General features: G+C 48.3%; 1 protein-coding gene across 3 annotated transcripts; it reads left to right on the top strand.

Annotated features, from left to right (window-relative positions):
• The first annotated feature begins 273 nt into the window (after window positions 1-273).
• SUGP2 (SURP and G-patch domain containing 2) lies at window positions 274-23,320 on the top strand. 3 transcript variants are annotated; one of them, XM_083594414.1, is made up of 10 exons: window positions 274-292; window positions 924-1,045; window positions 4,802-6,307; window positions 7,686-7,803; window positions 9,445-9,893; window positions 12,098-12,209; window positions 15,573-15,976; window positions 16,085-16,146; window positions 16,999-17,141; window positions 19,728-23,320. In XM_083594414.1, the coding sequence occupies exons 1-10, from the start codon at window positions 282-284 to the stop codon at window positions 19,849-19,851; spliced, it is 3,051 nt and encodes a 1,016-aa protein (XP_083450540.1). In that variant the 5' UTR covers window positions 274-281; the 3' UTR covers window positions 19,852-23,320. The 3 variants fall into 3 exon arrangements, with proteins under 3 accessions (XP_083450540.1, XP_083450541.1, XP_083450542.1); XM_083594415.1 differs by lacking the exon at window positions 274-292 and having other exon boundaries at window positions 930-1,045; window positions 19,728-19,851; window positions 23,005-23,320; XM_083594416.1 differs by lacking the exon at window positions 274-292 and having other exon boundaries at window positions 930-1,045; window positions 19,728-19,851; window positions 20,051-23,320.
• Window positions 23,321-27,760: the final 4,440 nt, after the last annotated feature.

Here is a 27,760-nt window from a genome sequence, read left to right as displayed (position 1 = left end):
TATTTTAAATTATTACGGTAGCAAAAGTCTCTTGGCAGACATCGAATGAGTCTTGTAAAATAATGCAACGGTGGAGAAAATCAGAATTAAGGAGGAGGAAAAAAACAATTCTAGGAAACTGTGTAAAAAAAAAAATTAAGTCGCAAAATAGTACAACGGGTATACAGTAGTTGGAAGGTTCTTTTTATTTTAAACAAACTCATTTTCTATTTCTTTTTCTTTTCTTTCTTCCCTCTTTTCTATGTTGGTAATTTCTTGGATCATTTGTACAGTAATGTGTAATGTTTGTATTGTATGTACTTTATGTTATTTGCGCAACAAATGAATTCTTAAAATGTATGTATTATGGTATCGCTAGCCCCCCTCCAAGGAGCTCAAGGCGGCGTACGTGGCCCTCCCCTTCCCCTCAATCACCCACAACAACCCTGTGAGGTAGGCTAGGCTGAGAGGCGGCAGATGGGTGGGGTATAAATAATAAAAATTATTACTATCATTAGGCAATGCTGCTGCTGTGACCCACCATTGATCAGGCTTTGGCCTGGTAGCAGTTGAAGACAACTGGCGTAAGTCTCCTGATGCGTTTGAGAGCAGGTAGAGCATAAGAAAAGCCCTGCTGCTTCCACCCCCTTGTCCTTATGCTGGCCACCTAGATGCCGCTGGGAAGCCCAGAAACAAGAATGTGAGGTCCATAGCTCTCTCCCTCTGCTGTGCATAGAGAAAAGGTTTTTCTCCTCTCCTAACAGTAGAACTCTTGGGCATCCAGTGAAGCTGAATGTTGGAAGATTCAGGGCATGTAGTAGAAGAGACTTACTTGCTTTATTTTACTCATTCCCTGATTTAAGAATCATGCTAAAGGACCACTTGGCGATATGGATGCCAACTGTTCCCCCTCCTCCCTAACTCTTCCTCCTTTCTCATTCCAGAGCCCAGATGGCTGCTCGGCGGATGGCGCGGGAGTCTTTTGATGCCCTCATGCAAGTCAAGGCGAAACGGCATCGTCTGGACAGGAGTGACCCCATCGACGAGGCCCTCCACCAGCTGAGAGGTATGGTTGGTCCAATGCCCCTGAGCTATTTGTTGCTGCTGCTCATCAGCCTTTGACCCTGTTCCTGCTTCTGGCCTCAGAGACTCAAGGCGTTTTAGATGAGCCTTATGACCCCAGTAAATTTACTCTGAGCCAGAAAATAATCCCACAGGCCTCGCGCTCTTCCGTTTCTGAGACCTTCCCCTAAAGCAGAGATGGAGACACTCAGGCCTCGGAGGGCAGATGCCGCCCTCCAGATTCTCCCCAGGCCACTCTCCTTTTTTTTTTTAAAAAAAATAATTTTTATTAACAGACCAATCATATCAAATCAAATCACATAAATTCTGAATTACAGAGGCTAATTTTAAATTTTGTTGGGGGTACCCATATTTCAAGTTCCGAAAGGGGTCCAATCCTCTTATTGCTACTGCTTTAAAAGTCCACAAATCTGTCCAAATAATGTTCAAAATTCTGTCCAATCCTTTCTTGCTGTTTTCCACATCTCTTCTAGTTGTTTTCATATATTTTTCCTCTCTCTTTGTCTTTGTGGCCTCTGATAGTCTCCATAAACAGGTTCAAACAAATTTGAACCTGTGTGTGGGTTTTTCCGTTTGTCCAAGAGTTGTATTTCAGACAGCCGCCGTATTTCATCGCTTCCATAAAGAAAAGCATTCTTGCTGTCTACTTACTCACTTTCACAGGTCTGTCCCTCTTCTCAGTCCTCGAGGAGGTTCTACCAGGAATCCAGTATGAAAACAAAGCTTCCTCCTCCCGATAAATCTTTCGACAAGACCCGTCAAAATGGCGACTCCCTTTTGGTTGCTGCGCCATCAAAAGCCCTTGTTCTTTTTCTCGATCTCACATGTCAAGCTTTTGGTAGTAAATTATTTCCACACAGTTTTTAATCATCCTGCTTAGGTCAGTTATGCAGCGGTTCTTTTTGAGAAGGGGTTATTGATTAATCACATAGAAGAAAAGAAAAAAAGTCCCCCCCCCCATCCAGTCCCGCTCCGGCATACTGAACCTGATGTAATTTCTTCATGTTGTATTCCGTTAAATCCAAACCTGTTGCTCTCGTTTCACAGAGGTCACTTCAGTTAGCAGTTTTCACTACTGTTCTTCACTTGAAATATGCGCATTTGCTTCATTTCCAATTAAATATCTCGAGCTTATGCAGACCAGTGCGCGATCAGAGACAGCGTCCGGGAGAGCCGGACTCCACCCGAGGGCTTTATGCCTAGTGCCCTCACCCCCTTCTCTTGAATCTGGGGGTGAATTATGGGCACAGCAGGCAAGGCAGCCCCCCCCATTCCCTTGGGGGGCAAGGTAGGCTGCATACTCCCATCACAGCCTCTTAATTACCTCGTGTGGGTCGGAGAGATGTTATTGTCGGCCATCTTCCAATGCGCCCCCTGGTGGCCCCCCCAAGCCACTCTCCTTGCCAGCCCTGCTTTGCACGTGTGCGCGGCTGCACACACAAGAGTGCTTTTGTGTAGCTGGGAAGTGTCCTTGAGCATTGACCATGCCTTTTGCTTGCCAGGATGGAGGGTAGATTGATAGACACGTGAGTGCAAGTGTGTGCAGCAACTAGCCTACTGTCAAAAGGTTGGATCCACCTTCTTTGCTGCACCCCTTCAGCCTCGACCCTTGCGCAGAAGGTCTCCCCAAAATGGGATACGTCCACTGAGGCAGAAAATGTTCCCTTGGCTTGGCATTAAAGGGTTTGCGGTTAGTGGCCAGCCCCCAAGTGGAGTGTGCTGCTAACCTCATTAAAGTCCCAATGATCATAGAATTGTAGAGTTGGGAGGGACCCTGAGGATCATCTAGTCCAACCCCCTGCAGTGCCTCAAGACAGCCTCTTTCTATATGAGCTGACCCTGATATTGAGATTATGTTCTGTGGCCCTTCTTCATGTGCCGCCTCTGCAAGAGGTCTGGAGGGCGGCAACACAAGAACCGGGCCTGTTCTACAGTGGCTCCCTGTTTGTGGAATGCTGTCCCCAGGGAGCACTTTTAGGCACCAGGCAAAAACGTTCCTATTCAACCAGGACTTTGGCGGATTGCCATCCAAAGCCCTTTTAAAAGGTGTTGGTGTGGGGTTATTGGGTGGTTCTTATTTTTATGGTGTGTTTTGTGTTTTTATATTGTGATTTTATCTTGTGAACTCGTGAGACCTGCAGGTACAGAGCAGTATACTAATTTAATAATAAATAAAGCAATACGCAGCTGTCCCATATGGGGATTGACTTTGTAACCTTGGCGTTATCAGCACCATGCTCTAACTGAGTGAGCTATCCAGGCTGATGTGGATGTGAAATAAAAAACTTTCCCAGTCCAGGAATCCCGAGTCTGGGCCCTTCCAAATGCTGTTGGAGTTCACATCCCCATCACCCCTGTCCATCGGCCAGGATGCCTGGGGCTGGTATTTTATGGGGCCCAACCACCATCACGTAGAGCAGTAGTCTTCAACTTTTCCAGACCCCAGGACTCATGCATTTCTTAATCTTTCATGAATTTATATGGTGGCAGTGCTCCTTTTGCTACCCACCTTGGACCAGACTGTGACCCACAAGTGCAGTGGCCCCAAAGGGGGCATTAGTGTCCCCTGGGGGGCAGGGGGATAACTTAGAGGGTGCACTAAGAGGCAGGAGTACTTGAGGGGTGACTATCAGATTTTGAAAAGTTCATCAAAGTTGTTGAATTAATTAAACTAATTTATTGGATCTGAAGGCAGCCCTGTTTAGGGAAGTTTTTAATGTTTGGAGTTTTATTCTGTTTTTAATGTTCTGTTGAAAGCTGCCCAGGGTGGCTGGGGAAACCCAGCCAGGTAAGCTGTATTATTATTTATTATGAATAAATGTGCAATTAAGTGTTAACTGTTTTGAGTTTTATGGCATTTTTATTTTCTTTAGTGGGTAATGTAAACTGCTATTCAAATTCTTTTTAGAGGGTGGGTTAGGGGGTGCTGGGGATGAGTTTATGGAACCAAGGGAGCGGTGGCCCCTAAAAGATTGGAACCGCTGTGCTAGTGGGTCCCAACCCATCAGTTAAGGCCAGTGATCTAAAGGTCTTCCATCATCATCATCATCATCATTATTATTATTATTCTTGGATCAAGGAAACAAGTTCTCCTGCTTTTCCTTTTTTCCCTCCTCCTCCCTCCAGTTCCATCCTTCAACTGATACCCTTTCCAGATCCCTTTTGGTGACCTTTAGACTTTCAGTTTTCTGTAAATTTGCAAATAAATACCCTCTTGCCTTCATAGAATTGTAGTGTTTGAAGGGACCACAAGGGTCGTCTATTCCAGGACCTTGCAATTCAGGAATCTTTTGCCCAACATGGGGTTTGAACCCACAACCCTGAGATTAAGAGCGTGCAAAACATGGGTTTTCTACCTCTGGGTTTTGGCTCCTGTTTGGAAATCCTGCTTCCTTGAGAAAGGCTGTGATTCAGTAGTGGAGCATTTGCCTTGCACACAAAACCTCCCAGTTCTTATATCAAACTATTATTTGTGTAGAAGGCAGTAAACTGTTTATCAAAGTTATCCAGAAGATTTTATAATGTGAGGAGAGGCCTCTATTTTAATCTTTCAACGATGTACGTAATAAAGGTATGCCATTCTATTACAAAAGAGTCTTTGCACCAATTTTGTTGTACTTAGTTTTTACACAGCTGCCATCATGTTTCACCAATTAGTTGAAGAAGACCCTGTTGAGTTCTCCCGGTGTCCTGGGTTTTGTGCCATGAGAAACAGCTTTCTTTTTTCTTCCCCCCGCAGTTCATTCGCGCCCAGCGCAGCGAACCCGGTACGAGGGTGAGGACGGGGATTTCCCTGAGGAGAGAAAGTACCTGCACAGCGACTGGAGGGGAGAAGCCCGAGAAGCCGCCAACGAAGACTATTCGGTGCCTCCCTATCAGTCAGAGGAGGAGGATTACTACACACCCACCTGCTCACAGAACCAAGATTACGCCCAGGCCCCTTCCCGTGACCGGGACTATGGCCGTTTGTCTTCTGCGGAAAGGGAGCTCCCCGGCCCATCCGCCAGGGAGCGGGGTTACGGTCGCCTGGCCTCTCGGCAAAGGGACTATGGCCATGCCTCCTCCCGAGAGACCTCCAGGCTCCGTGATGCGGACTACAGTTCAGCAGAGCTGTTGAGTGGCTTCCATTCTCCAGGGCTATTGGAAGAGGAGTTTGGGACTGTGAGGAGTCAGGATTACAGCCTGGAGTATGGCCTGGAGGCGGAGAGAGAGTTTGCTCCCTCTTTGCATGCGGGGAGGGACCTGGCGGCGAAGCGCATCCGGGCACCACAGGGCCTGGTCAAAAGCAAGACAGATGCGGTCCTCCCCGTGAAGAAATGGGTCCAGGCTTTGTCCTCAAGCGACCTGCTGGGGGAGCCTGCCCACCCCTCCAAGAGGAGGGCCTTCCCCGTTCAGCACCTTCAGCTCGGCCAGCGGCCGGCCCTGCCCCTGAGGGGCACCCTGCAGCACGACGACCCGGAAACCGTGAGGCATGCCCGGCACAAAGAGCCGCAGCTGGACCTCAGTGGCCCGCTGGATGTTTTCACCACCTTTGGGGTGGAGATCATCAAGTGGGCCGGCTTCCACAAGATCAAGAAGGACCCGGAGTACACGGAAATGTTCCGCATCCTCTTCACGCTGGAGACGGAGACGTGCGCCAAGATGCTGGCCTCCTTCAAGTGCTCGCTGAAGATGGAGCACCAGGACTTCTGCTATTCCGTCGTGCGGACTCTGCAGCACCCGGCGCTGCGGACGCCCAAAGTGGATGGCCAGTTCTTGAACCTGCTGCTGGAAAAGAAGCTGGTGGCAACCAAGAACGGCTTCTTCCAGCTCATCAAACCTTTTGACCGGTACATGATGCACCTCCAGGCCTGCCTCCTGAAGAGCGCTCTCCCCCTCCTGATGGCCTGCAATGCCTATGAGCTGAGCTTGAAATCCAGCAGCTTCAGCGACCCGGGGCAGATGGCAGCCGCCTTCGAGACCACCGCCTCCCTCTGCCGGAAGGCCCTGGTGCTCGTCGGCCAGACCTTCGCCATGGCCTCCTCCTTCCGGCAGGAGAAGATCCTGGAGGCCATCGGGCTGAAGGAGGTGGCCCCTCTGCCCATCTTGTTCCCCAATTTTGACACCTCGGCCTTGTTTGGGAAGGAGTACATCGAACACCTGCAGGGCTGGCTGGAGAAGAGCGGGTCCCAGATGCAGCTGAAGAGGCCAAGTGCGGAGACCCCCAGCCCACAGGGCGCTCCCGAAACCAAGCCGAAGATTAAGAGTAAGCGGGTGCTACTTCTTCTTTGGGGGAAGAATTATTTCCATCTATAGACTTTCTAGCGTTCACATTGTTTCAGTTTGTGAGTTGTTGTCCTCTTCTCCCACCTTGCTTCTGTTGTTTGGGTCCCTGTGAGCATTTAATTTTATTTCTTAGGGTTAATAATGGTGATGATGTTACGATTCATGTACTTCCCATCGGACTGGCTTACTCCAGCCACTCTGGGCAGCTCCCAACAAAATACAAAAAACACAATAAAACATCAACCATTAAAAACTTCCCTGTACAAGGCTGCCTTCAGGTGTCTTCTAAAAGTCAGATCGGTCTTTATTTCCTTGACACCTGATGGGAGGACATACCACAGGGTGGGCGCCACCACTGAGAAGGCCCTCTGCCTGTTTCCCTGTAACTTCCCTTCTCGCAGGGAGGAAACCACCAGAAGGCTCTCGGAGCCGGACATCAGTGTCTGGGCTGAACGATGGGGGTGCAGAGAATCCTTCAGGTATACAGGGCCAAGGTTGTTTAGGGCTTTAAGGTCAGCACCAGCATTTTGAATTGTCAGGGTTATAGTTGGGGTCTGGGGCTTGTTGGCACGATGTGAGGCTTGCTCTGCCCTGCCTTCCCATTCCCAAAAATTAAATATACCCAAAGGAAAACCCCACACCCAAAATCGCCAATAATGTTAATGATTTGTGCATTTTTTTAAAGTCCTTTTCCTCAGGCAGCTGCAGGAAAATGAGGATGGATGTCTTATTGGCAGGATCTGTAATATGGGAGGGCTGCAACCTATGCGGAGTTACTTTCTAGGGGTTCATGTGCAAAGGCAAAATCACACAAAGTCAGCGAGACCCCGGGAACTGACCCCACATAGCTCTCTCTACCTTACTTTTGCGTACAGCCTGCGCTTGGGAATAATTTCCTCGTTTGCCCCCTGGACTCCTCAACACTGCAGCAGAGAACCAGGCTCTGGGAAGGGGGTGTGAGGCCTCTGGAAGGCTGTTGGAGGCTTTCATGGCTATCTGACGTCTCGCAGCCCCCCCCCCCCCGCCTCCCAGAGGTCTCATGTGACCTTCCTGGAGCCCAGTAAGCTTGAAAGCTTTTTCTGCAGCAGGAAAACCTGGTGCGGAAATAGTTTTTTATGCCCTCTGGTTTGCTGGGCTCTGGAAAGGTCTCGTGAGATTTCAGACGGCCTCTCCCAGCTGCCCACCTCCCTCCCCAGCTCTCCATTTATTTATTATCCCCCGCCTACTCCCATACAAAGCTGCAAATGCATAAGTAAATCACGCGTGAGTTGTGGCCCTACTGTAAGTTTGTGATTGTGAGGTTCCCACGAGGAAGCTTTTCATTTTATCCTAACCCCCACCCCTGCTTTTTGTCCTAGTTCCGCAACGCGCTGACCAGAAGGTCACCGAGACAATCGAGAAGCTGGTGGAGGGCATCGTTTCCGGCACTCTGAAAGGGAAAGAGAGAGCTCAGTTGAAGGACAACCCAGAGTACTGGTAAATATCTTCTGGTAGTGTTTTTTTTATGGCTGACCTGATCAAGCGTTGCTTCCTCTGGTTAGCCCCACTGGCACTACAGTTATTTCCAGACCCTGGGATCGCTGGAGGACTGGTGGCCCTCCTGGCAAATGGCCTGGTGGGCGCTGGATCACCAGTTCTTCCTCGCCCCCAGAATCCAGGCAACCGAGTGTCCCTTCGTGGTCGCCATCTGTAATAAATGAAAATCTGCCCTTATTCCCCTATGGCAGGGGTCTGCAACCTTTAAGACAAAAAGAGCCACTTGGACCCGTTTCCGAAGAAAAAAAAACTGGGAGCCGCAAACTATGGAGAGAGTCAGAACTTACAGGGTTAAGAAGTTCTGAGTGACGTCTCACATTCTGAGGCGTGGTTTAGAATACTGAGGGGAGTGTTCTACTCTGTCTCTCAGAGTGTGTGTTGCTCCGTTGGGAGAAAGGAGCAAGATGTGTGCTCTGTCACCGGGAAAGTTATGATCTGTTGTTTTGCTACGATAATAAAGCTATTTGTAAGATAAGGAAGAAAGCGTGCGTCACGCCTGATTTGTTACGCACACATGGCAACAGCTTCTGTTTCTACGCTGCGTATCCACTCTGCTGAAGCAAGCTGTGAGGAGCCCTTTGGAGCAGAGCACCGCAGGGGAAGCGTGTGGACTCCGGGGGCAAGCAAAGCTTCCAATAAATCATCCCATAGGTTATGGAGTGTCCCTTCGTGGTCACCATCTGTAATAAATGAAAATCTGCCCTTATTCCCCTATGGCAGGGGTCTGCAACCTTTAAGACAAAAAGAGCCACTTGGACCCGTTTCCGAAGAAAAAAAAACTGGGAGCCGCAAACATGCGCGCTGCTGCCCTCCGATCTGACAGCGGGCGGGAAGGTGACGTCGGGACGGTGCGTGACTAACGCACGCACTGCCCCCATGCGACGTCACAGCCAGTACAGCACCCGCCACAGTGGGGAGTGTCAGGGCGCACAATGCGCCTCCTCCCCTCGCTAGTATCCACCCCGGAGCCGTGGCAAAGGTGTAAAAGAGCCACATGCGGCTCCGGAGCCACGGGTTGCTGACCCCTGCCCTATGGGGAACACAAGAGCCCTTATAGAGTCCTTTGTAGGTTCTCCATCGGTCGGAGAAAAGAACAGAGGCCAACCAGAGAATATTGAGAAGCAAAGCAGCTAGTAAGCCTGATCTTAACTGTTGCAACAGGGTGCTCCCCTCACACGCAGGAAAGGAGGAGGACATCTTCTGGTAGTTTTGTGGTTTTTTCCGCTCCCTTGACTCTCAGAGCCTTCCAGGAACAGGGCTTCTCGGGCCAGCCTAACTTACCTTTTCAATACCCGCTCCTTATTTGTATAACTCAAATCGTTTCACAAAGCAGTGCCTACACTTTGGAACTCCCTGCCTATTGATATCAGTCAGGTGCCTTCACTGTATCATTTTCGGCGCCTGCTGAAAACATTCTTGTTCAGAAAATCCTGCCCAGATGTTTAGAAAGTTGATGTGAATTTTAACTGGTTTTGGTCTATTCTTTTTAACTTTTGTACATTTTAAGTTATTGTTGTAAATTGTTTCTCGTGATAATTCTACTGTTTTGATTAGCTGCTCCTTCCCCCCCGGTCAAAACAGGTTTCTCAAGGAAGAGGACAGCCTAGAGCACAAATATTACAAGCTCAAGCTGTCGGAGATGCATCGGCTGAGGTCTGCAGCCAAGGAAGAGCCCAAGCAGGAGAAGACCCCTGAGGTGCAGGATTTGGCTGTCATGCAGGCCTTGCTGCGCGCCCGCAAGGTCCTCCGCATCAAGAAGCGGCTCTTCTGGAAGAGGAGGCCCAGGATCCTTCAGCGGCGGGTGGCGAGAGCCCAGAGGGTGAAGCGAGCCACCGTGGGGACCCAGACGCTCCTGTCCGCCGAGACAATGCTCAAGCAGCAGGGCCTGCCGCAGAGCCCCGAAGCCCACCCAGCAGAGACCGCCTTGGAAAAGGCGGGAGTCTGCGACTCAGCCACCGACCCAGAAGATGTGCCCAGGGAAGGTTTGAGTGCTGGAAGCTCGCTTGGGCTAGCATGCCAGTTCCCTGACGGTATGTGAATTTCAGGGGGGACAGGGCAGGCAGGATGTGGTATGTTCTAGGGCTGGGCGATATATCAATACTGTATATCACCCAAAACTGGATTGAAATCCATATTGTGGTATCAGTTCCATAATTTTTGACCTGGCAATATATTGTGACTCACGATATCTGTGAGACCTGCAAGTGTAGGGCGGTATACAAATGTAATTAGGAATAATAATAATAATAATAATAATAATAGGGATGCGGGTGGCGCTGTGGGTTAAACCACAGAGCCTAGGACTTGCCGATCAGAAGGTTGGCGGTTCAAATCCCCACAATGGGGTGAGCTCCCGTTGCTCGGCCCCTGCTCCTGCCAACCTAGCAGTTTGAAAGCACGTCAAAGTGCAAGTAGATAAATAGGTACCGCTCCGGCAGGAAGGTAAACGACGTTTCTGTGCGCTGCTCTGGTTTGCCAGAAGCGGCTTAGTCCTGCTGGCCACATGACCCAGAAGCTGTACGCCGGCTCCCTCGGCCAATAAAGCGAGATGAGCGCCACAACCCCAGAGTCGTCCGCGACTGGACCTAATGGTCAGCGGTCCTTTTACCTTTACCTAATAATAATAATAATAATAGCCTTTAGAAGATTTTCGAAGGCAGCCCTGTATAGGGAAGCTTTTTAATGTGCAATGTTTTCTTATGTTTATATATAGGAAGCTGCCCAGAGTGGCTGGGGCAACCCAGTCATATGGGCGGAATACAAATAATAAACTTATTGTTATTTATTATGAGGACTTGGCGATATATCATCCAAAACCAGTTTGAAGTCCATATCACGATATCGGTTTCATAATTTTTGACCTGGCAACATACCACAAATTGTGGTTTGTGTGTGCTTGTGTGCTCTATGCAAAAATCACAATTTGGGGGAAAACACTGAAGCCAGTCAGTGTGTCTCTCAGTTCCTGCAGCCCTTGTTAACTCTGCTGGCTCAGCGCTCCCCTACAAGGAATCACAAGAGCAGGAAAAACCACGAAGCCAGCCAATGCCTCTATTGTACGGAGTTGCACCCTTTTTTCAGACTTCATGATTCATCACTATATCATGATGTTTAGCTGGTGATATATTGTGATGTTGAAAACCAGATATCACCTAGTCTTAGCCTGGTCTCGCTTTGCATTGCCTGCCAGTGCCTCTGCAGGGTCCTGGACAGAGAGGTTCTTTCCCCTCCGTTTTAGCTGGAGGTGGGACCTGTGACCCTTGAGCTGCTGAGCTGCCTTCCGCTGAGTCAATCCTTTGGCCCACTGAACAGCTGCCTTGAGCCAATGGTGTTTTCTTCCCTCTGCTCCTTCAGTGGGAGTGGGCATTTTGTGCCCAGGGGCTTTTAATCCAAAGGAGGTGCTCCTTTGCTGAGCTGGCCTTTGCTCCCATAATTCTCTCTGGGATCTTCGCTGTGGGTAGCTTATGGGGACACTTAGGAGGCTGGTCTCTCTGGCAGGCTCTTCTTAACATTATTACACAGGAATATCGGAAGCTGTCTTATCACGAGTCAGACCATGTGGCAGAAAAGACCTGTTCTCGTATTGCCACTGTCTGGGCCTCTTAGAGGACGAGGGCAGGGTCTGTGTCGGTTCATATGGGGAGAGGCAGTCCTTGAGCCATTTAAGGTTTAGAGGTCAAAAAACAGCGCAGAAACTCATTGGCAGGCCAGGATCAATGCAGTATGCTCAAACCACCTTGCCCTGGTGAGCAGCCTGGCTGTAAAATTCTGCACCAGCTGACGTTTCTGAACTGTTTATAGAGTCAGCCCCACATATAATGTCCTGCAGTAATTAACCTGGAGGTTACTAGAGCATAGATGAAGTTAAGGGCATAGCCGGGCCACCACCTGTACCTGATGGAAGGTGCTTTGTGCTCCTGAGGCCACCTGAGCCTAGTTAGCAGAGCACATGCCAATTTTGTATTATTTTCTGCAGCCGAGATACATTCCAGACACCATGATATATCTACATATTGCGGTGTTTAGCTGCTGATATATCACAGTGTTGAAAACCAGGTATCATCCAGCTGTAGTCTCCAGTTGTTTTTGGACTACAACTCCCATCCCTATTTAGCATCCTGTATCCCTGTGTTTTGTGGCTGTATCCCACCAGTGTTCCAGCAATATAAGCCCTGTTTAAAATGGAGCAGGAATAATTTTGTTATCTTCCCCCATCCCACCCCCTGCTTTCCAGTGGATCCCAAAACGATGGTGACAGCAGAGAGGCTGGCCAAGTTTGTGGCGGAGGTGGGACCTGAGATTGAGCAGTTCAGCATCGACAACAGCACAGATAACCCGGATTTGTGGTGAGCTACCCTCTCCCTCCCCGGGAAAATCATGTGGCGACTTCCGGGGTGGCGCCACCGGCAATGGCGAACTCCCTCTGAACTGGAGGGAATAGCTCCGCGGGAAACGGGTCTTTTCCGCTACGGCGAAGCGGGGACCCTTTCAAAAATCACAGATGGATGAAGCCTGTGACCATGGGACTCGGCGGGCACCTTTAGCGCCCCCCCAACTCGCTAAGGAACCCACTAACGGGCTCCAAAGTGAAGAGGGGGAAGTGGCGCGGTGCTGAGAGTCAACGGCTATTTCCGTGGAGCGAAGCCCCATAGCCGTTGCCGGAGAGCGCTGCCTTTTTCCTGGGACAATTTGGACTTTAAAACAAGCACCCGTGAGTACTTAGATTTTGAACAATTGGACATCAAATAAGGACTAGTGAGCAGAAGAGAATTGGATCTTAAAATACCTATTTTAATTTGGTACGGAACGGGAAGGTCTAAACAGGAAGTCAGCCTTCCGTTCTTTTGTAAACAGAATAAAGCAAAGACAACATAAACTAGAGCTAAGAAAATCGTCTTTAAAGGACTGGATTCCATCATCTATAATTGTGGAACCCCCCTTTGACAGCAGGAGAAGGGGGAGGATCATTTTTAGACTGTTTAAAGTGAGTTTAAAGTAAAGTAACTTTCCTCCGTCCTGATACTGGAGCGGGGGTGTCAGGACCGACGTTTGAAGTTCACTGACCAGAAATAAGTGTTTTTGACAGATAGTGAAAAGAAGAGAAACATAGTGATTCCACTGTTCCTTTTCGCATTTGAAAGGAATAAATATTGACAAAGTATCTTAAAAGGGGAAACTCTGTTGCAAGAACAAATAGAAGTTTTCCCCCTAGAGGGAGACTGTGAAACTGTAACCAACTCCAGGGAGTCGGCAGCTGTTATAGATTACAATTGTGGGAACAGACATTTGACCTTGCAGGACAATGTTTTCAGAAACCTTGTTGTGTGTCTTTTATAAAACAAATGCCCTACTGGAACAATTACACGAAAAGGTGAATTGGATGGCGACCTCGGCTAGAAATTTGGAACAGGCAGTGGGAAAATATGTGGAGCCCACTCAGGAATTAAATCAGGAGTGTGTTTTGACAGAACAGGCCCAACAGGAATATGAGTTTTCGGACTTGACAAATGAACTTGGAAAAAGCCACATTTGGAAAGAAAAAGTTTGGTTTGGCTTGGAAATGGGGGGCTGGATTGACCCCCCTATGCTGAGATGTCTGGACTTTTCAAATATGGCAATGGGCCGTGAGATGTTTGAGATTGTGGGGGCTCCTAATCTTGGAGGGTTTTTGAAACATGCTGTTAAATACCATATGGAATTTAGTGTTGAATATGGAAAAGGGGCTGATCTGTCGAGAAGGGCTAAAAATATTGTCAAGCTGGAGCTACCACGAGCAGGAGACAAGGGAAAATACAGCTACAAATATGAAGAAGAGCGGCGGAAGGGACATGGAAGAGACTTGAGGGCCTCGGATATAAGGTTGCCAGGTTAATGAGCTAGATCGACGTGATAATAAGGACTGACAAAACCCGGAACCAGGAGGAAGGGACGTTGGATGAAGATTGGACTTGTTTGTATTTCTTTTCTCTACCATTAGAACTGTTTTATAAAATTGATGAACATTAGAAAAATGTTGGAATGAAATTACTTGGCTTTAGCAAAAATGTTTAAAGAATTATGAAAGAATGTTATGGTTATGAGAAGCTGGAAAGGACAAGATTTAAGTTTTAAGCTTTAAGATTTATCTTATTATAGAAAGATAAGACTAAAACAGTTTAGGGTAATGTAATGACAGAATATTAGGAAATATGGAAAGGATTTGCTGGGATAATTAACAACTAGGATACAAAGAAAGGGAGGAGGAGGTCTAAAAAAGAAGGTAATGACAGTTGAGGATTTGGAAATAATGAATTTGTTTTTTAAATGTTTTTAATTGTTTGTGATGTATTGTTGTATTTTTTTCTTATTTTTTTTTGTTTGAATCTGCATTTTTCTTTGTTTTTATTTTATTTTGTAATATTTTGAAAATTTCAATAAATATCTTTTTTTTTAAAAAAAAAAAAAGGAAAATCATGTGGCATGCTCCTGGGAGCATCCCGAGCCTTATTGCATGAGCCAGGCATTGCAGTAACAACACTCAACATCTGTAAAGTGGTGGCATGTTACTATTACTATATTTATTATTAGCGTAATATAACATCAAACATTAAAAACGTGCCTAAACAGAGCTGCCTTCAGGTGTCTTCTAAAAGTCAGATACCGAATTTTTTGCTCTATAAGACTCACTTTTTCCCTCCTAAAAAGTAAGGGGAAATGTGCGTGCGTCTTATGGAGCGAATGCAGGCTGCGCAGCTATCCCAGAAGCCAGAACAGCAAGAGGGATCGCTGCTTTCACTGCGCAGCAATCCCTCTTGCTGTTCTGGCTTCTGAGATTCAGAATATTTTTTTTCTTGTTTTCCTCCTCCAAAAACTAGGTGCGTCTTGTGGTCTGGTGAGTCTTATAGAGCGAAAAATACGGTAGTTGTTCATTTCCTTGACATCTGATGGGAGGGTGTTCCACAAGGCAGGCGCCGCCATCAAGAAGGCCCTCTGCCTGATTCGCTGTAACCTCACTTCTCGCAGTGAGGGAACCAGCAGAAGACCCTCGGAGCTGGACCTCAGTGGCTGGCCTGAATGATGGGGAGATGCTGCTTCGGGTATACAGGGCCGAGGCTGTTTAGGGCTTTAAAGGTCAGCACCAGGCCTTTGAATTGTGCTTGGAAACGTACTGGGAGCCAGTGTAGATCCTTTAGAACCGGAATTATATGGTCCCAGTCACCAGTCTAGCTGCCACATTCTGGGTTAGTTGTTGTTTCCAAGTCACCTTCAAAAGCAGCCCCATGTAGAGCACATGGCAGTAGTCCAAGTGGGAGATAACCAGAGCATGGAGCAGTCTGGCGAGACAGGGAGCAGCCAGGGAGGGTCTCAGCCGGCATACCAGATGAAGCTGGTAGACAGCTGCCCTGGACATAGGATTGACTTGCACCTCCATGGACAGACCCTCAGGCTGCACACCTGGTCCTTTAGGGGCACAGTGACCCCATTCTAGTCTCAGTCAGTGCAGCAGATGGGTTATAGTTTTGTTGCAAACCGCTGTGATATATTTCTTTGATACAGTGGTATCTAAATGTTTTTAGAAATAAATCAGTGAACAAGCCTTCTTGTGAAGCTCAGAGCTGCAGCTTGTCCCCAGATACTTGTATGGGCCACCTCAGGGTCCTCATAGGGGAAGCGACGCAGAAATGTCACACAGCAACAGTGCAGTGAAGTCCTCCTGTGCTCTCTCTCAGGTTCCTGCATGACCGTGAGAGCTCAGCCTTCAGGTTTTACCGGATGAAAGTCTACGAGCTGTGCCCCTCCATGAACTTCAGCGCCATTCCAGAGCCTGCCAGCGAGAGCCCCGCACCCTCGGAGGGCGACTGGGAGAACAATGAGGAGGAGGAGGAAGAAGAGGAGGAGGAGGAGGAAGCTCCCCAGTCTGGAATGGAAGAGGAGGAAGCTCAAGCAGGGCCTGGCAGCGTGGGAGCCTCGAGTACAGCTGGAGAAGGGCAGCCTGAGGGCCCCACCTCAGAAGCATCTGCCCAGGGTCCTCTGCGGGGCAGGGCCTTTGGGCGCAAGAGGGCCAGCAGCAGGTCCTTGAAGGTGGGCCTGATCCCAGCCTCCAAGAGGGTCTGTCTCATCGATGAACCGAAAGGTGAGTGAGGCAGCTGGGCGGGTTAAGCCAGGCATGTAATTCTTTGTCAAATTTTGTTTGTGTCTGGATTGACCTTTGACCTCTGGATTTGCTTTTTTTGCATTACAGTCCACGACCCCGTCCGGATTGCGTATGACCGACCCCGCGGCTATCAGTCCCACAAAAATAAGGTGAGAAGGGGGCAAAATAATAAATACGTGCATTTATTCTTTAAGAGATTTAATGCACTGTGCTTTCCAGGCAGAGGCCTCCCAGTGCAGCTTTCAAAGCCAGCTTGAAACCTCCATAAAATGTAAGTGTGAACTTCTGTTCACCAGTTAGGTACTGGCAAAAACCTCAGCCCAGCGGTTCCCAAACTTTCTCAGGCCCCTTGGTTCCCTGTCCCCAATGTCCCCAACCCTATAAAAAGCATTGTTCAGAGGAGTGGTTCGCACAAATTTCTGATGAAGACAATAAAATTTTAAAAAGATCAGTTAATTGCCCATTTATTCAAAGTGCATTTCTTTATTTCTCTTCATAAAATTTACCCACAGCTTGACTACAGAAGCAACCTCAAAGCGTTGTGTTGTGTTGTGTTTTTTTTAGGGTAAGTTTTTAATTATAAAAAAAGCCGATGAAAAAGCAAAGTTATCACTAAAAAAATCTTGCAGCATAATTTAAAACACACAAAAAGTTAAAACAATAGACCAGGGCTTCCCAAACTTGGGTCTCCAACTGTTTTTGGACTACAGTTCCCATCATCTCTGACCATGGGTCCTGCTAGCTAGGGATGATGGGAGTTGTAGTCCAACAGCTGGAGACCCAAGTTTGGGAAACACTGCAATAGACTGAAACAAATTATTATTATATTATTAATATAATATTGTATAATGTTTTTAGATTATACAATTATTATTATTATTGTTGTTGTTGTTGTTGTTGTTGTTAGCAACAATAATCCTGCTACGGCATTCTGTTGCCTTAATGCAACAGCCGAGCCAGGTGTTTATGATAACGATGCTGATGATCAGTTTTGTTCTCAGTGGCAAAAATCAAAGGATTTGGAGTTTTCCCACAAGCGGCTGAACCAGAAGAACATTGGCTTCCAGATGCTGCAGAAAATGGGCTGGAAGGAAGGCCTTGGGCTTGGAGCCCACGGAAAGGGCATCAAGGACCCCGTCAAAGTGTACGTAGCACGTGAGCGAGTGGCACACTCCTTTTTTATAAAACAAAACAAAAAACAGGTTTTGGAATGGATTGATATCTCACCACAGTTATTCCCTGTTGCAGAGGTCGCCAACTCAGCGCCAGCGGGCACCATTCTGCCCACAAAGGCTTCCAGTGATGCCCCTGGGCAGGTGCCCCCAGCTCTGAGCTGTCGTTTAGAAACAGAAAACAAAAAAACCCAAAGCCTTTAGCCCTCCCAGAAAGAAACTTGCAGGTACCTTCTAAGTGATTTCTGGGAAGTGAGTTCTGGTGTGGCTACCTGGCTTATTTTTCATGGTGCTGAGGAATGCTCTCCATTTCTGTTAGGCATTGACAAATGCGTCAAATAGATACTCTGATCTTCATAGTGTGTACCAGCAGAACACAGGTGACGTGCCACAGAAAGCATGAGGCTGGGCCTCCGACTTTTCTTTTGGGTTGGAATCATCTACCTTTGTGCCTTCAATATTTCATCTTTAAGAAACTCTCCTCCAAGGGTTTGTCTCCTGCAGTGGATGATGATCTTCTCTAGGGGCCGACACTCACCCTGCATCACTGTTCCAGGACAGTCTGCTCTCTTTAGCTAGAAATTCCTAATCTGGCCCAATAGCTTGATGTGTGGATAGGTGGGCCTCAAGTTCTGTCTTCTCTTCCAGCAAGGCAAGCAGCTTTCACTTGCTGCTGTTGTAGTTTTGCACATTCTCAGGCAGAAAGACAAACATGGCAGTGTTGGAGGTTACTGCAGCAGCTTCCTGGCCGTCCTGCATATACCATAAGACAGCGCTCTGGTCCTTTCATGCCAATGCCCCCAAGTCCTTGTCACAAGCTCCCAGAGGCTGCAGTCAGCTCAACTGACTTGGCCCTGTATACCTGAAGGAGCGTCTCCACCTCCATTGTCTAGCTTGGACACCCGGCTCTAAGGGCCTTCTGGCGGTTCCCTCATTGCGAGAAGCAAAGCTACAGGGAACCAGGCAGAGGGCCTACTTGGCAGTGGCACCCGCCCTGTGGAACACCCTCCCATCAGATGTCAGAGAGAAAAATTGGTACTTTTAGAAGACATCTGAAGGCAGCATTGTTCAGGGAAGTTTTTAATGGTTGATGTTTTATTGTGTTTTTAATATTTTGTTGAGACTCTAGAGCGGCTGGGGGAACCCAGTCAGGTGAGCGGCATGTAAATAATAAAATAATAATTATAAACAGAACTGCTGCTGGCTGCAATAGGGAAGGAGGGAGCTCCAAAGTGTAGGAGCTGCCACACGGAACGGCCGAGTTCTTACAAATGCTTAAGAGGCAACATGGTCCTTCCTCATGGGGAGAGTTGACCTCATGGCCTCTGTGAGAGGCAAAGATGAGCCCAGGCTCTGAGAACAACCCATCCCTGTCTTAGACACATTGCCAGGCTTCGTGCTTTTGGCAGGGGAGCATCCTGCACGTCTCACCCATAAGATCCCAACCACCCCTTGTTTAAAGTGGGTTTTGGCTGGCTGGTCCAACGTCTTCTGCCATTCAAAGCAGACAGCACCTACTGTGCTGGACCAGCGATTTGAGATGGCATCTAAGTCTTGTGTGTTCGACAGGAGCATCTGTAGTGAGAGCAGCTGTTTTGCAAGTGCTGGGAAGCTGTGTTGGCCTTCTGCCAGAGCGGGGGGGGGGGAGGCCCCCTGCCCAACACCCTCACAGACCCGCTGCCAAATGAAGCAAACGGCTCATTTACGAGCCGTGACCCTGGGGTCTCCCACCCAAAGAAAGGCCTTCATGCAGCTCCCTCCCGCAGGAGGCAGGGATGGCCACCAACTGGTATGGGTTTCAGGAGACAGCAGTTGGGACTTTGTAGCTCAGAGAAAAGGTGCATCATAAAATTATGCACGGCAGGGGAAAGCGGGACGGAAAGAGGTTTTTCTCCCTCGTAACACTGTAGAGCTCATGGGCGTCCAACAAAGCTGGACGTTGAGAGATTCAGGACAGATGTAAGGAAGCCCTTCTTGGCGCAGTCTGTGGTTAAGCTGTGGAACTCGCTGCCACAGGATGGCCCCCAACCTGGATGGCTTTAAAAGAAGATGAGACAAATGGCTGCTAGCCAGGATGGCTCTGCTCCGCCTGCACACTCTGAGGCAGCAGTGCTTCTGAATGCCAGGTGCTGGAAACCACAGGAGGGGAGAGCGGCTCTTGTGTTCGAATCCTGCTTGTGGATTTCCCATTGGGAAATCCGGTTGGGCGAACAGGATGCTGAACCCTTTGGCTTGATCCACGTGCTTCTGATGTTCTTACGTACCCCAACATGCCTTTCTATTTCCTTTCTTTTTGCAAGGGGAGTACAAGTGTGTAAATGTTAAGGGTGCAGCTTTGTTTGTCTGTTTCCTAGCACTGTCCAAAATTGACTCCTATGCTTTTGGGGTTGGCATGAGCCAAAGGAACTTGGGCGTGGGGAAGGACTGACCTGGAGCTTGGTCACCTCTTTGGAAACACAGCGGCCAAGACATCACCCGTTGGCCCTGCGCTTTGGTCAAGGAAGCTGGTGGCTGGACATGTGGGTGCTCACTTTCTCTTTGCTTTGCCTCCCTTTTAGGGGCTCCACCTCAGCGGGGGAGGGCTTGGGTGTGGCGGGGGACGAGAACAAGGAGGACACCTTTGCCACCTTCCGCCAGAGGATGATCCAGATGTACTATCTGAAAAGAGCCTGTAATAAATAGGTAGGTTGTGTGCAGCAAGTCAGCTTTGTCCCCCACCCCCTTTTGAATTAATTGCAAGATAACTGTTTCTCTCTTCTTCTGTTTTCAAGCTTTTTCTTCTTCTTCTTTGACCAGGGAGATATTTTCTGTGTGTGCACAAAGCTTATCTGGATTTGTTCTTAACCATTTTTTCATGTTTGTTTCCATTATGAATGACCAGAATGAGCTTTGAACCAAAGAAGCGAAGATCATTGTGCTGGAGAGAGGTCTGGAGAGAGGACAGGCCATCTTCTGAGAACCCCCCACCCCTTTTAAATTTGGAGCAATTAGAAGAGCAAATTGCTCTTAAGAATCCTTAACCTCCTAAACAAATCAAAACGAACATTGCCATTCTTTGGATGCAGGAACGGCTGGGTCTACTTTTTGATCAAATCTCTTAACAAGAACCTAGGATGTCAAGCTTCCCCCCCACTTACGCAAGGCCGACTTGCGTACAACCACGTGTGCATGCAGTGCCGGGAAATAATAAATCAATTGGCTGCTTCTACCTGCGGCTCAGATCCCCACTCCGAGTGCTGTGGGGCACATGTCCACACACACACACCAGCCTGGTCCTGGCTGCAGCGACAATCTCAAGGTGTGAGTGGGCAGAGGGAGGGGACATGGGCACATGGGATCAGCGCTTGGGCACTGCACTGCTGGGTCTGAAAGCACTTCTCAAGGGCACCCTAGAGGATGGGCAACCCAGTGCCCCACTAGCCGTGCGGTCCTGAGCCAGCAGGTGAGGCACAAATCCATCTTCCAATAAGGCAGGGTCAGTGCTCAGAGGAGAAAAGGAGTGGCAGGGGGAGAGTGTGAGTAGCTGAGCAGATCGGGGGGCTGTGGGTCAAAGCGGTAAGGGGCGGGGAGGAGGAAATCAAAGGAAGTGAACAACTGTGGCCTGGAAGTCTCTCAGGACTGCTGCCCGGGAGGGATGGGACGGAAGGCTCAGGGCAGCAGCCCCGTCAACGCATGTGAGTCTGTCTCTTCTCCGTGCGCCCTCCCTATTAAAGCAGCATGCCCCCCACTTTATGCAATTTCACTTCTGCATGTGGGGCCCCTGGAGCATAACCCCTGCGTAGGTGGGGGTATGTGCCTGTATCCATTCCAGACAGCACGAAAAAATGGTCTGTCCTCTATGTGGACAATATGATCATCCTGCCTTTCGCAAGATCCAGAAATTCCACCTTTACACAATTGGATGTCTTTTTCTTTTCAACTGCTTTGGGTCTGCACGACGAGCTGCAGTTATTGAATAACCATTACTTGTTCGATTTATTGAACCATCGCTTTGTTTGCTTTAAATAAAATACAAACAGTATGTAGAAACTGATACCATGTAGGGCAGATACGAATCTCACTTTTGTATCTGAGGTCTGTGTTATCAGCGATCAGTGCCACTGCCAGGCATGCAGGATTTTGCTTGGCCTGCATTTCCGTCTTCTTTAACAGTCTTGGTTATCTTTTCCTTCTGCAAAGGAACCTTAGTGCTGTTTTCTTGCAGGAAGATCTCTGGAGAGTTTTTTTTTGTGGGGGGTACAAGGTTGTTTGAAATTTGGGTTCACTCCATTGCTGAAGAGGACCCCTCTAGAATGTGCACAAACTCTACGTCCGAACCGACCGTCTTGACAGCATCCCGATTTGAATTTGACAGTGTTTTCTGAATGCTGAGTGTCCACACACTCTCTTCAATCCATTTTCCCTCTGGAGTTCTCCAGTAACGATTTGCCACCCAGCCTCTTCCGGCTTTTCCGCAAAAGGCTACTTCATCTTGGTGACCGGACACAAGCCAGTTGTTAACTCTGAAACATTCTGTCCGTTGTGAACCTTGGTTTCTCACAGCCACCCATTTGTGGTGGGGGTCTTGTGATGTGCAGGATCATCCGCACCTCCTTCCCCCTTCATAGCCAAAGTGGACTTTTCAGGGGGAAACCACACTCCAGTGTGGTTTGCGGCATTCCTTCCAGCTCAGAACAAGCTTTTCTGCCCCAGGAAACTCCGAATCAAAGAGTGTGGTGTTGAAGTCAGCCTGAGCTCCATGCCGTCATCAGGCGCATGCAATGGGGAACTTCTTGTTTGAGGCAAGAGGTTTGCTGCTGATAGCAAGATGTTGAAGAACCCCGCAAGACTCCCTTCCTTCGGCCTGCAGGATCCAGTTCTGTCAAGCTGAAGCTGCCACAGGGGTCTGGCCACCCTCCTGTTAAAACCACTCTCTTACTTAATTTCTAGGGGTGTTTTGGTTTCTCTTTCCTAATTGAGTATTGCATATTTTATTTTATTTTTAAATTGGCTCTCTGCCCAACCTGGCCTTTTGGCCCCCTGTGAGTCAGATTGCTGATTCCCCTGGCCCATAAATGAGTTGTTGCTGTTTGAATAGCCCCTTTCCTTTGATGTGAAGCTTCTGTGTTCAGCCACAGTTTTGTTTTCACCCCACCTCATATTTACAGCCAACTCTTGTGTCTTCTTTCGAGTTGCTAGAACCTTTTCTCCTCCTGACTTCAGGAGCTTGCAGATAGGGAGATGACTGCATAACCCAAACATTTTCTCTTGCATTTTGTGGGAGGGCTGCGCTCCTCTCTTCCAGCTGATTCTGTTGCCTTTGTGGCTTGAGCCCAGTTCTTGGGGTGTCAACTTTGAATGTTCATATCCAGGCTGGGGGAATAAATGGCGGTGTGCTTAAACCCAATTTCGTTGGGCTGGTCCTGCTGATTCTGGACTCTCCACAGCTGCAGGAGTACATAGCAAACTTTGATTTTTTAAAATTTTATTTAAAGATGGAACACTGTTTTCCTTGGGGTGGGGCCAAAGAGGACTTTTACTCTTCTCCAACCCTTCAAGATAACCATGATTACAGCCAGTCTTCCTTTATGCTAAGATTTGTTCTAGGGCAGCATTGAACTGAGCAACACTGGTGTTATTTAAATTCCCGTTGTTGCTTTCGCCTAAGGATCTTTTGGGGTTATTTTAAAACCAAGATCCACTACTTTCCTGTGTGTGATATCTTCTAACAATCTGCTTTTCACTGGGCAACTTCTGGGGAACATTTTTAATGGGTCTGCAAAATATTTTCAAATGCAGAGCAAAAATGGCCACTTGGTAGCCAATTTGGTTCACTAGTTTTTTTTCTTATTCTAGTTTTCCAGGCTCTCTCACGAAGACCACAAGCATCCACGAACACTTTCCTGCTGCAGTTGCTAGGGCACGTGTATTCTTTATCCAGTGTCTCTCCCCCAACCCTTCGTTTGGGGATGGTGGTGTTTTTTCAGTGGCTCTTGATCAGGATCCCCCCCCCCTTTCCTATGCCATCTGAACAGTATTGACCCGTAGTGGAAAGAGAAGTTTGTTAGCTGATTCATCGTTTCTTTTTTAAATGTTTAACGGCATGTAATCCTTTTGCTTTATTTTTTAACAAAAAAGCCTTCAATAAACATGAACCTGATTATTAGCCTCATTTCAGTTCCTGGCTGTTACTTCTAGCTGCTGTACATACATAGGTGTCAGGGACTGGCTGGGTGAGGAAGAGTGGCTTCCAGGGAAATGGCAGGAGAGTACAGTTTGGACCCAGGTTCATGGTGGTGAGAAACAGGACACGCCCCAGAGGAGGAGGAGAAGAGCTGGGAAATACTGGATGCTGGAAGTCAGGAGGGGAGGAACAGGAGGAAACATAGAAACCCCAGCCATGAGCAAGGACAGGAGTCAGGTATAGTAGTAATAATAATAATAATAATAATAATAATAATAATAATAATACCTTGCCCATCTAGCTGGGTTTCCCCAGCCACTCTGGGCGGCTTCAAACAAAAGATTAAAAATACATTAAAACATCAGGCATTAAAAACTTCCCTAAACAGGGCTGACATCAGATGTCTTCTGAACGGTAGATAGTTGTTTATTTCTTTACCATCTGATGAGAGGGTGTTGTTCCACAGGGTGGGCGCCACTACTGAGAAGAACCTTTGCCTGGTTCCCTGTAACTTCGCTTCTCACAGTGAGGGAACCGCCACAAGGAGCTGGACCTCAGTGTCCGGGCAGAACGATGGGGGTGGAGACGCTCCTTCAGGTATACAGGACCGAGGCCGTTTAGGGCTTTAAAGGTCAGCACTAACACTTTGAATTGTGCTCGGAAATGTACTGGAAGCCAATGTAGGTCTTTTAAGACTGGTGTTATGTGGTCTCGGCAGCTGCTCCCAGTCACCAGTCTAGTTGTCGTATTCTGGAGTAGTTGTAGTCCCCAGGTCACCTTAAAAGGTAGCCCCACGTAGAGGCAGTATTCCAAGCGGGAGATAACTAGAGCATGTTTAATAGAGGCAACACCAGCACCAGCTCACAGCCTGCCTGTTGAGTCTGCCAGACCCACCTCCACCCCTAAAACAAGACAGTTGTTCCACGTAACAGAAGAGAAAACCAGGCAGAAACAAAGAGGAAACTTATGATTTTGAGTACTTCCTACTCCTTCCTCCCAGCTTATCATCTCTAGACTGCAGTTCCCTTTCTCCAATGTTGTCTCCACGGAAGTTAGCAAGTACGTTATTGGCATACTCATCCATGGTCAGTAGCCTTGGATCTGATTGGGTTAGATCAAGAATGGATCCCCCAAATCCATCTCCTCCTGTCTCTCTCTCCTCTGGGGGTGGCAATAATTGTTCTGTGCACTGTAGCTTCACAGCCACTTTCGTGTCTTCCAAGGTTGGCAACTGCTGTCCTAGCTCTTCTGGCCAAGAATCGGTGTCCGAGTTGAAAGCATGGAAGCAATTTTGCAACTCTGATGACAAAGTGTGGTTTGTGACTATCCTTCTCCTGTATGTCACATTCCTTCAGGGGTTAGACTCTTGCAATGGGCAATCTTTCTCCACCCTGGGCGCACCCCATCTCTCTTGGTGCTCAGTCTCAGTCAACTCAGCTCTATCAAGTAACTCTGCATGCGGTCCTGTTGCTTGAGGTGTGGCTAGGCAAGTTGCTGCCCCTTCTCTTCCAGCAAGACAACCAACTTGCACTTGCTTGTTCTCTGGCAGAATGACAAACATGGCACAGGTGTTACAGCAGCAGCTCCCTTGCCCTCCATGTCTCTGGTCCTATGCACACCAAGAGAGAGAACTCTGGGCCTCCCCCTTAAATTCCCCTGCTAAATGCCTTCACAAATGCCTGTTTGCAAGGTCTGCTCAAGAGCTCCCAGGATCTGCACTGAGCTAAGTTTGACTGCTCACACCTCCCTCAGCCTGGCTGTGTCAGTGATGGCAACAGTTGGCTGTCCAACACACTCCTGCTTCCCTCCACCGTCCAGCCTAGCTGCATAAAAAACTGAACCAGTGGAAGGGGAGGTGTGAGAAGCAAAAACTGGGAAATAAACGCAGAGGTGGAACAGAAGCTGGAGAGAGCAAGATCTTTCTACCCAGCAGCTAGCCAGAACTTGGAGAAAGGAGAAATTTCTTCAATTTATCTCTCTTCCGAAGAAGCCCAGGGCAGCAGAAACGCCAGCCATTTAAGAACAAGAAAATCTAAAGCAGTTTTTTTAAAAAAAATCTTTAAAACAATTAAAACAACTACAAGCAGTTCTGGGTAAAAACATTGTTCCATTCACTGATCTTTGGATTGCTAAGAGTGATATTCTTCTGCCACCAAATGCCTGGGAGTAAACAGGAATGTTTTCAAATGTCTCCTGAAAGTTAATAACAATGGTGGAGACACGTCTTTCCCTAGGGAAGGGCATTCCACAACTAGGGAACCACCACTGAAAAGGCCTTGTTCCACGTGATATAAGAATTGAGAGACCCAATGTGTATATTTTTGATCTTAATAATGTTCAAATGTTTTACTTTTTATTGCATTTAACCTCTTACATTGTGGGGTATAGAAAGAGAAGCTCTTCTGCGGAAAGCAGTGACCATCTGGTTATGTAACAGGTCCATGGGTTACCATCCTATGGGGGGGGGCGCTATATCCAACAGAAGATTTATGCAGAGTGGGACCTATCGAAATAAATAAACCTACATTAGCCATGCATTTCAGTGGGTTGGCACTACACAAGAATTGATGTTGGATACAACTCAACCCAGTTTGAAAGGAATCTTGACAAGCGGAACGTGTGCAGAGGAGGGCGACCAAGATGATCAAGGGACTGGAAACCAACCCTTAGGAGGAATTCCTAAAAGAGCTGGGGATGTTTAGCCTGGAGAAGAGAATATCTGAAGGGCTGCCTCAAGGAAGGTGGAGCGAGTTTGTTTTCTCCTGCTTCACAGGGAGGACCCAAACCAATGGATTCAAAGTGCAAGAAAGGAGACTCAACTCAACATTGGGAAGAACTTTCTGACAGTAAAACCCATTTGACCGTGGAGTGGACTCCCTCGGAAGGGGTGGGCTCTCCTTCATTGCAGGTTTTTAAACAGGTTGGATGGTCATCTGCCAGGGATTATTTAGCAGTGATTTCTGCATTGTAGGGGGTTGGACTACAGAGGTGGTCCAAAAGAAATCAGAGCAAGACGTTGGGCACCAGGAGTTGCTGGAAGGAGGCATACAAGGTGCTACCCAACCATCTTGGGGACTCCATTCTGGATTTGTGTTGTGTTTACTGCTGAGCCTGTTCTTCTGAAGATATCCTGCAAGGCAGCAGAGGTTTAGGAGCAGAGTTTTCTTTCTCCGATGGGCTTCCTTCCCAGGTGGACAAACTACAGCATGGGCAGAAACTGCCTCCTTGCCTGCTGGACCCACTCTTGGTCTTGTCCTCTCCATCCGCCAGAGCCTGTCTTTGCATGCAGGGGAAGTCAAAGCCGTTTCCGGGATTGTGGCCGCTGTCGCATGCTGGCAGCTTCTAGGAGCCACAGGTGGGAGCTGAGTGCAGGGTGGGGACCAAAGGTGGACAAAACCCTAGAAGAAGCAGGTATCCCCCAGCAGAGATGCTACCCCTCCCCTAACACCCCATACAGCCCATAAATTCAAAGTATGTCCATTGCAATTCAAGAAGCAATGTGGTTAGAGTGAAGGGTTACGACCTGGGAGAGACCAGGGTTTGGATTCCTACTTGCCCAGATTATCCGGAGCTTTGGGCTGGGCTGTCACCAATATGCTGATGACACTCAGCTCTATCTGCTGATGGATGGCCACACCGACTCGGCCCCAAACACACTGACCAGATGCTTGGAAGCTGTGGCTGGATGGTTTCGTGGGACCCGATTGAAACTAAATCCTTCAAAGACAAAGGTCCTATGGCTAGGTCGGGATGGCATGGGGATGAGGGACCAACTTCCCTCTCTTGCGGGGGCCCAATTAGTGCCATTGCCTTCCGTTAAGAGTTTGGGTGTAATCCTTGACGCCTCCCTTTCCATGGAGGCGCAAGTTACAGCAACAGCCAAGGCGACATTTTTCCACCTTCGCCGCATCAAGCAGTTGGTCCCTTACCTTTCCCGCCCCGACCTGGCCACAGTGATCCATGTGACGGTCATCTCCAGGCTTGACTACTGTAATTCGCTCTACGCAGGGCTGCCCTTGAAGCTGTCCCAGAAACTCCAGCGGGTGCAGAATGCTGCAGCGAGGCTCCTCACGGGGTCTCTGCCACGGGAGCATATTCACCCAGTGCTTTTTAAACTGCACTGGCTCCCGGTAGAGTACAGGGTCAGATTTAAGGTGCTGCTTTTGACCTTTAAAGCCCTTCACGGCCTAGGACCCTCGTACCTACGGGACCGCCTCTCCCGTTCTGCCCCACGGAGAGCCTCAAGGTCCATAAATAGCAACACCCTAGTGGTCCCGGGCCCTAAGGAAGTTAGATTGGCCTCAACCAGAGCCAGGGCCTTTTCAACTCTGGCCCCGGCCTGGTGGAACGCTCTGCCTCATGAGACCAGGGCCCTGCAGGATCTGATTTCTTTCCGCAGGGTCTGTAAGACAGAGTTGTTCCACCTGG

Source organism: Podarcis filfolensis, assembly GCF_964270895.1.
Source record: "Podarcis filfolensis genome assembly, chromosome: 18".
NCBI classification, from domain to species: domain Eukaryota; kingdom Metazoa; phylum Chordata; class Lepidosauria; order Squamata; family Lacertidae; genus Podarcis; species Podarcis filfolensis.
This window is presented reverse-complemented; position numbering and strand designations above follow the sequence as displayed.

What these genes read in the sequence shown, in the direction of transcription:
- SUGP2 (XM_083594414.1), top strand. An exon ending in AGCATGCCAGTTCCCTGACG is followed by an intron (nt 9,894 to 12,097) that starts GTATGTGAATTT and finishes CCTGCTTTCCAG; the next exon opens with TGGATCCCAAAACGATGGTG. An exon ending in TCTCATCGATGAACCGAAAG is followed by an intron (nt 15,977 to 16,084) that starts GTGAGTGAGGCA and finishes TTTGCATTACAG; the next exon opens with TCCACGACCCCGTCCGGATT.